Source organism: Vicia villosa, unplaced genomic scaffold (assembly GCF_029867415.1).
Source record: "Vicia villosa cultivar HV-30 ecotype Madison, WI unplaced genomic scaffold, Vvil1.0 ctg.000232F_1_1_3, whole genome shotgun sequence".
Taxonomy (NCBI): Eukaryota; Viridiplantae; Streptophyta; class Magnoliopsida; order Fabales; family Fabaceae; genus Vicia; species Vicia villosa.
The window spans coordinates 236,567-245,342 of NW_026705087.1; the positions used below are offsets into that span (position 1 = coordinate 236,567).

Consider the following 8,776-nt stretch of genomic DNA (forward strand, 5'->3'; position numbering starts at 1 on the left):
TATAAATAAAATTGTATTATTTGTTAAAGTATAATATAACTGTTTTTAAATAGAAATAAACAATTTATTAATTTCTCAGTTGTCTATGAGTAAGATGGTCTACAACCTCACACTTTATCATTATTAAATCATGATTAAATATGATTTTTTTAATATTATAGATGTTTATGGTTCATGAATTTTATCAAATTAAATTGATTTGTTTCAATTTATAATTGTTTTTTAAGAATCTCATGATTTTTTATCAGATTTTTAACATAACACTATTATATTTTTCAAACAAATTATGAGTTTTTATCAATTTTTTCAATTAACACTACTAAATTTTCAACAGAGACGTGAGTTAGCAGAATTTTCATAATACAACTGAATTTTTCAAAAGTCTATGAGCTTTTACTGAAATTTTCAAACAATCTGAGTTTTTACCAGGTTTTTCAAACACTCTATGAGTTTTTACTGTATTTTTAAAAAAAATCCGAGTTTTTACCAACTTTTTAAAACATCTATGAGTTTTTACTTGATTTTTCAAAAGAACGGTTTTTGCATAAGCGCCGCGAGTTTTCGGATTTTTCAAAAAATTTGATAGTGTTAATTATTTTTTTGAATAATAAAAAAATATTACCGAAATTCTCAAAAGTCCAAAAAAATTCAAAACATACCGAATTTTTCACTTACTCTATCGAGTATTTCATTTGAATTTTTATATAAAATTTAATTTAGAATAATTTTACCATTATAAAAATATGTGAGGGTGTCAGATCAATTTTTTAAGGTGGCAGAATAAATCTTCTACATTTCATAAGGATTTTATTTAATAAATGATAAAATATGTAATTTATAGTTATTAGATCATCTGACTAATATTTTGCATGATTTTTAGCAGTTTAGAAAACAAAGTTGATAAACTAACTCTATGCTTTTTTTTTTCAATAGGCAATGGATTAAACGGGAGTAAAAGGGTTACTCCGCCCACAATACAAGGGAAAAGCTCCTACGTCTCAAAACACGAGAACGGTAGGATATTCCAACAATAAAAATTACAATGATTTACTCTTTTATAAAACGAACATAGCCATCTCCAAGCATAAAACACAATCTATGACAAACAATCAATGAAGCTAAATTTCTCGCTTTTGAAGATCATCGCGTTACGCTTTTGTAATGTATTTGTAACTGATGAAACCTAAATGAGTAGGGATGTCAGCGGAGGATGCTTTCCATTTCCCCGTCTCTAAATAGTTTCTCTATCGCTGTCCCCGTTCCCCGTCACGGAGAAATATTTTTTCCCATCTCCATCCCCACCGAGAATCAGAGATCCAAAAAGATCGAATGTTAAAAAAAATTATATTTTTCGATCCCCGCCCCGAAGTGTTATTGGGAGAACTTTTCTCTCCATCCCTATCCCTGCGTGTAAAAAATTCTCCAACTTCAGAACTCTGAACAGATAATTCCCATGGGATCCCCGTTAACAGATGCAAATTGACATCCTTAAAACGAAGGGAGAAAATTCTCCAAATTTTAATTTTGTTCAAATTTCTTCTTTTTTTTTTCTTGCTAATTCACTCAGGTGAAAATGAGAATGATCATTCAATCAATAAATAACTACGACTAAATATTCATTTTGGTCTCTTATCTTTAATTCGCGGTTCACTTTGATCTTTAACTTTTAAAAAACCAGTTTGATCCTTTATCTCTTTAAATTGTGTCACATAAGTCCTTTCTGTCTAATTCTCACAAACGACGTCTATTTTTGCATGAGTGGCATCATAATTGGCATTTTTTCATCACAATCTTCGCTTTCACAGTGTTTATTCTCAACTCTTTTGAAAAATGAACCCTAAATCGAATTAGGGCACAATTATCCTTGATTGCCATCGCTGTTGCTTTAAATTGTGAAATCTTGTGAGAATGAGTCATGAGCGTTGTTCATCCATGGCAAAAGGGAAACGTTATGGAAGTTTTGATTTGAAGGTTTACCGAAGTTCAATCTGCGATGGAGAGCCAGCTGTCAATGTGGAGTCATTGTTGTTCTTCGTAGAACTACAATAGTAACTTTGGAAAGAAATTCTATGGATGTCCACATTTTAAGATAAAATTTTATAGTTATTCATCCTTATCAAAAAATTAGGAAACCATAGTTGATTTAACATCTTTGTTTGGTTTCATAATCTACATAGGGCTCTACCCAAATTAGGCGTGGCTTCTTTAATTGGTTCTATGAAGAAGTGGAAGATGAGAATGACCAATTTATGATGAAGCGAAAACGGAGACTGAAAACGGAGACTGGAAAAGTTAACAAAAGAAAATGGGAAGCATTTGGATAATCTTGAAAAATTAAGGGTCACAATTGAGGAGCAAAAGCAAGATTGGTTGAAACTTAAAGTGGATATGAATAACATTATGAAGTGGAAGGAATTTTTGAAGATTTTGTTTTATTTTTCTATCTTTTTTCTCTATTTTAATATTCATGATTTTTAAATGAAATTTTGTATTAGTACAACCAATTTTGAATCAGTATGTTTTGGTTGAATCCATGGAATTATGTATCAATATGTTTCAGTTGAATGCATCAGTTTTGTTGTTTAAGACCAATGCCAAATTTCAGTTGAATGTTGTTTATACAAGAGTTTTTAATTAGAACGTATAAGTTTAATGTTTTTAAGTCGAATGTTTCATTGTTTACACCAAATTTTTTAACCATTATGTATTAGAAACTTTATCAATATATGTACTAGTTTTTGTTTACACCATGTTGATTGTTTACACCAGTTTTTATCAGAACTTTGTCTACACCATGTTGATTTGTTACATTAGAATTTTTGTTTACATAAGTATATACCAATATCTAGTTTCCCATATGGGATTGATAAACAAGACAATGATGCATGCAAACAACATAGTAAACTAAATCTTCAATACATGAAAAGAACCAAGCTTCATATATCTCCATAGAAGAACTTGTTGAAAAGCTCCAAATGTGCAATCTGAAAATGCAAACAAACAATAACAGATCCATCTCCATCAGGATTAAGAAGAATGAATGCCCTATCATGTGGAGACACACAAGCAAATCCAAAGTAAATAGGCTTCCCCCATCCAAAATCAGCTTCATAAAATGGCATTCCCATCCAACTAGTTAGTTGAAAATTTGGATTCCCAAAATATGGTGCATTCTCAGTTTCATCACCAAAAAACAACTCCCTTGCATCATCCATATTCTCACAACTCCTAATAACATCAATCTGTGACCTTATATACTCATCTGTTAACAACTCACTTGCTTCCCTTAACTTTTCTGAAACATAACCCAAAGGCTTTGATATGATTTCTCCAATACACCCTTTTGTTGCTGTTAATGCCAAAGCATTCATGAAAATGTTCTTAGGAAGAGGTGGAACCATTCTCTTTCTAATATCAGCATGGAATCTAACAACACTTTCTTGATTCTCTTCAAGCTCACGTGCCTTTGATGCACATCTCCATATATGTGCACCAATTGCTTCATATCTACTAAAAGCCCTTGAGCTTGACCCTTTTTGAAATTCATTGGCTTTTTTCTTCAACTTCTCAACTTGTTCTAAAGAGAGTTTCAACGTTTTTCCGGTTGTTTTTTTCTTTCTCTCTTGACTTGTGTCTGTTCTTCCTAGAATGAGTGGAAGAGAATGCAACTCCATGTGTTGAAAACGCGGTACTTTCAACGGTTTGTGTGAGAATCTGAGTATTGTTCTATCTAAAAATGGTAGTTCATTAGACTCTAAAGTTTCTCCTCTTGCTACTTTGGCCCATGAGTTGATGAATCCAATGGCTCCAAGTCCATCAGATAAAGGGTGGGAAAAAGCAACACCTATTGCAAAACCTTCATTGTTATGAAACCTCGTGAGTTGAACAAGAAATAATGGAATTTCTTCGATAGGTTGAGTGTAATCGATTATCGGAACAAGCTCTTTGGTTGAATCAGAAGGTGAAAAGTCACCATAATCATTCATTTCTTTTGTAGTTTCAGCTTCAAGCAAAATAGTTCCTTTTGCGTTAAGATTCAATTCTATTCGTCGACTAGCTTCATCAGCGTAACACAATCTTCCAGCTATAGGATAGTAGTGAACTAGAATCTTACTGAGAGTGTTTTTCAAAGTGTGTATGGCGTTTTCATGGTTTTGTTTTGGTTTGTAAATATAAATAGTGGGTATATGGCGATGACATGCTACTTGGTCTTTATCGCAGAGCCATAAACGACCTTCTGGTGTCGATTCTTCTGGAATCACAGTGTAAGAAGCTTTAATGGTAACCATTTTTGTGCTTCTTACTCTCTAAAGAACTATGGTTTTAAAGCTCTGGGTTGAATATGGCAATTGCATGGATACACGGTTTTAAATAATGGTCAAGGTTGCACAAAGACTTTAGTGATTTCGGTCGTTACAAATATTGTAATATTGATTGCAGTTATTACGATGTGAATTTACCACAATGTGAAAATAACTTAAGAGAAACAAACTCAAATGTCATGTCGTGTGTAAGTTGATGTTTTTTGAGAAAACGAAACATCAAATTTTGAATGTCAACATCCATAACAATCCTAGTGAATGAATGCATGCATACTGTATCTGAGAAGTCACACCAATTTCTTTAAAAGAACCTGCATTGTTGCAAGCAAAGAATTGGACGTTCTTGACATTAAGAAATACGTACTGTAGGTTTTGGTCCATGAAGGGCACGTTTTTCTCTGAGTACTATACAAATTTTGATGTGAAGTTTATACATAGAAAACAAGTTAAAACCGTTTTGTATCCTTCGACGTAAGCTGTTCGAAACTATTTGAAAACCAAGGCACGAAGAAAGGCTTAGATTATCAAACCCACAAATGAGGGAAGCAGTGCTAATAGAAAGCAGGCACGACAGAGACATGTGGAATAGTGATGCATGGCAAAGTTATGTCATTATTTTCTTATTGTCCTACATATTTTGTTTCACATTATATAGCTGGTATGCTTTCACTATAATTCACATGGCCATCTGATAATTGTGTCGGGTATAATTGTTGTAATGATTTAAAGACTATGTTCGCGATGAATAATGATGAGTCATGGACAATATGATAAATTTTCTGGTTTTTGAATTTGTTAGAGATTAGCTAAAAATTTGGTTACAGATTAGCTATAATTTTTTATCGGCTCTAGTACGTTCTTGAACTTAGCCACGTGGCATGACTCGTCAGCATCTTACCATGCTGGCACTGCCATATGGCATGCGACATCAGCTTCTGTTAATGGACGTTGATAGGAGGGACCAAAAGTGTGGACGGAAAACTCAAATTAAGAGAATATTCAGTGCCACATGAGTTTTTTATATGAATATTAGTGTTTTTCCTCTCAATCAAGTTAAGAGAATGATTCATAAAAATCAAACTCAACACCTTCACGAACTAGGATTGGACTAGTGGATCAGATTGGTCTAGATGATCGGAGATCAACATCTATCATGGAGCTTGGCATTCCTTTCTATATCCAACATTATTATGTAATAATTTGGGTGCAATTTTTCTTTCACATAATCCTGTATTACATGTCCGCACCTAACACATAGAGTTGGACATTCACTTTATTCGCGAAAGAGTGGTGTCTAAGAAACTTCTCATACAACATGTTCCTGCTGCTATTCAGATAGCTGATATTCTGACCAAACTTCTCGAAACCACTGCTCTTTAAGAATTAAAGTCCAATCTCAAGGTCACTTTTGCAAGCTCCCTTGCTCTTGAGAAGTCTAATTTTGAAAGCTCTCAGCAAGTAACAGATTAGTTGTGATTGATTAGCAGTTACTTAGAATATATTTAGCTAAATTTCTATGCTTTTTTGAGTTAGCTTTGTATATAAACTAGTTCACCTCATCTCTATTGTAAATGTTAACACAACAGTAATACATTTTGAACTTCTCTCCATTTTACCTTCTGCATCAAAATGCATCAGACTATGAATTTCAACTCTATCATTGATAAATACGCAACTATTCAAGACTAACAACCAAACCAGTTGAAATGACGAGAACTTGATGAAAAACAAGAAAATAAATCATACATGATTAATGTGAAGATATGACATGAAGTATACAAGGTTGAAGCAAAAGAAAACTATGACAAGAATACATAGAGAAACGTCTTATTCATTATAGACACACACAAAATAGTACTCTCAAATCAAGATAGACACACGCTAATGCATGAACTGAGTGTCATTTCCCATGGCTTCCAAGATCTCATAAGGAAGAGTCAGTGAAATATCCATACTTCCCTCTTCTGCTCCAGCAAACACAGTTATCTTGCCATTTCTTTTATTCGCACCCCCGCATCGAACTGCCACAGGCTTGCCCCAACCGAAATCATTACCGTAAACATCAAACCTCGGAGAACTGCTCGTTGTCATCGAATAACAACGAGTCAAGTCACCATCCGTAAGCAACTTCGGGTTTCTCAACCAACACTCGTAACTGTTTCTTATTTTCTCATAATCAGAATTCACAGAAATCGTCTTATTCATCTCCAATGCTACCTTTCCAATCCCACACTCTATAATCTCCCATGCTTTCATTGTAAAACCACAAAGAAACGCTGTGTTCCCGAAATATTCATCTTCGAGCGGTGGAATCATCCTTGGCCTAACGCCGATCACCAATATGTAAAGAACCTCTTGTTGTGGATCAAGTCTTTCGCAACGAACCACAGAACGCAAAACGTGAGATAATACCGCCTGAAGTGAAGAGATTGTAATATTCTCAGTTTCAGTTTCGGTGTTCGCTTTTGATTTCAGTTCTGCGATCTTCTCCTTTGTGAAATGGAATACTCTTTCAGCTACGTTGGTGGACCTGGAGCTATGAATGAATTCAGTTGTGAAAGGGAAACGTATGGGAAGTTGAAGAATATCGTTCGGAAACCAGCGTTTGAGTGAAGGATGTTTGTTTAACGAAACTCCTCGTGAGATTTGAGACCATGAATTGATGAAGTGCCAAAAGGATTTTCCGTCCGCTGCAAGGTGGTTCATTGTGAAACCTATGAAGATACCGTCCAATAACTCGGTTACTTGGACAGCAAGAATTGGATGGGAAGTGGATTCCCAGTTTTTGACGCAGTTGAGAGGGAAGAAAGAGTAGACAATGGGAGGTACAATATAGTTTTCTGGTTGAAGGATATCAGAAACGGTCGTGTTTTGTGCTGTGGCGTGGACGAAGAGCGCGCCAAGGTTGTTGCAGATGATGTAACATGAAGATGAGGGGTTGTTGTTTTCTTCTTGTTGTTGGTGTTGAGTGATTACAAGACGACCGGCGAGGGGTGGAAAGAAGGAAAGAGTGGTGGAAAGGGTTTGATTCAAATGATGGATTTGGTTTTTTAATGATGATGGGTCAATATTGGTTTGGTGGTGGAAAAGAAGGCCTTTTTGAATGGTTTCAAGTGGGATGAATTGGAGATCCCATGGTGTTAAATGAATTTTCTGAAAGTCAGTTGGGTTTGCATTAGTGTTGTTATTAATTGGTGCTTGAACTGTACTTGTGGAGATTACTTTCACAGTATCATTCATGGTGCTAAGTAATCTATCTCAGTTGAAGCAGCTTGGAGATAGTTTCTTGGTTGCTAACAATGTTATGCAAGTGTGGAGGTGGATGAGGGTGTGGATTATAGAATTTGATACTAATAAATAAAGTTGTCTTGGAATGAAAAAGGGCCGGGTGAGGGACCATGAACAAGTTATGCTAACAATGTTATGTTAAGGACACTTTTGTTTTTTTTATTATTATTGTTATTTATTTGTATAATAGAAAACAATATTATTCACACAGAAATAAAAGATCAACAATTCTGCTACTATCTTTTTTTAATGGTAAAATCAATCATTTAAAAAATGATGTTCGTCTTATGAGACACTACTCTATTGTTATGCATGGACCTTTAAACTCTTTGTAAAAGATTCATCTTTCTCTAGTGCTAAGAAGTAAAAAAATGTCAAATACAAATATGTAAAATCATATTGATTGTTCAAACGCGCTTTCTCATGTTTGAAAACTTTACTTAACGCGATTTTGCGAGTTGTCTGATCTATAGTAAAATTTCTATTCATCCTTTTGAGATGGTACAATCTCCCTCATTACCATATCACTAGTCAAATGATAATCAGAGGCCTCTACAATCTTTCTCTCACTACTACTAGTATATGTAATAGGAACCTCCACTTATAATTGAATCTTCTCCGCCATTATTTTTGTTGGAACAATTAGGATTTTCAAGAAATTGAAGAATAAGAAAGAGAAGAGAGGAGAGAGAGAGAGAGAGAGAGAGAGAGAGAGAGAGAGACTATATTGTAAAAAGGGATTTTACTAAATAAAATTGTTGCATTATTGATCTACAGTGTTACCTGTATATATAGGCAACCAAAATATACAATTTATAAACTGCAGTATCAACTTTGTCGAATACATGCTTACACTTTGACAACTACATGTTGTACTCGAATTCGTCGAATACAGCTAACTCCTATTTAGCTTACTTTGACAATTTTGTCTACAACTACTTCAACTAGGTTGAGTACAACTATGTCGAATATAGGTTTCCTACAAAAACAATGAATTACATCTTCTAACAGTTTCTAAAAGCTTCATCTCCACGTCTTTATTGTTCTTCCCTTGATGGGACTCACTAATAGTAATACGTCTATGATTGATGAACTTTGATCCTTGAGACTCCACTTTCAAAATCTCACAACTCATCCAATCTCTTGGATAGCCATTGAAGACAAAA

General features: G+C 34.3%; 2 protein-coding genes across 2 annotated transcripts; both read right to left on the minus strand.

Moving 5' to 3' along the window:
* Positions 1 to 2,845: 2,845 nt before the first annotated feature.
* LOC131625618 (hydroxycinnamoyl-CoA:piscidic acid hydroxycinnamoyltransferase-like) lies at positions 2,846 to 4,362 on the minus strand. The gene has a single exon (XM_058896462.1). The coding sequence runs from the start codon at positions 4,287 to 4,289 to the stop codon at positions 2,937 to 2,939; it is 1,353 nt and encodes a 450-aa protein (XP_058752445.1). The 5' UTR covers positions 4,290 to 4,362; the 3' UTR covers positions 2,846 to 2,936.
* A 1,646-nt stretch (positions 4,363 to 6,008) lies between these two features.
* Positions 6,009 to 7,660, minus strand: LOC131625619 (uncharacterized acetyltransferase At3g50280-like). Its single transcript, XM_058896463.1, has one exon. It carries the CDS (start codon positions 7,560 to 7,562, stop codon positions 6,204 to 6,206), a length of 1,359 nt encoding a protein of 452 aa, XP_058752446.1. The 5' UTR covers positions 7,563 to 7,660; the 3' UTR covers positions 6,009 to 6,203.
* Between the last annotated feature and the right edge of the window lie 1,116 nt (positions 7,661 to 8,776).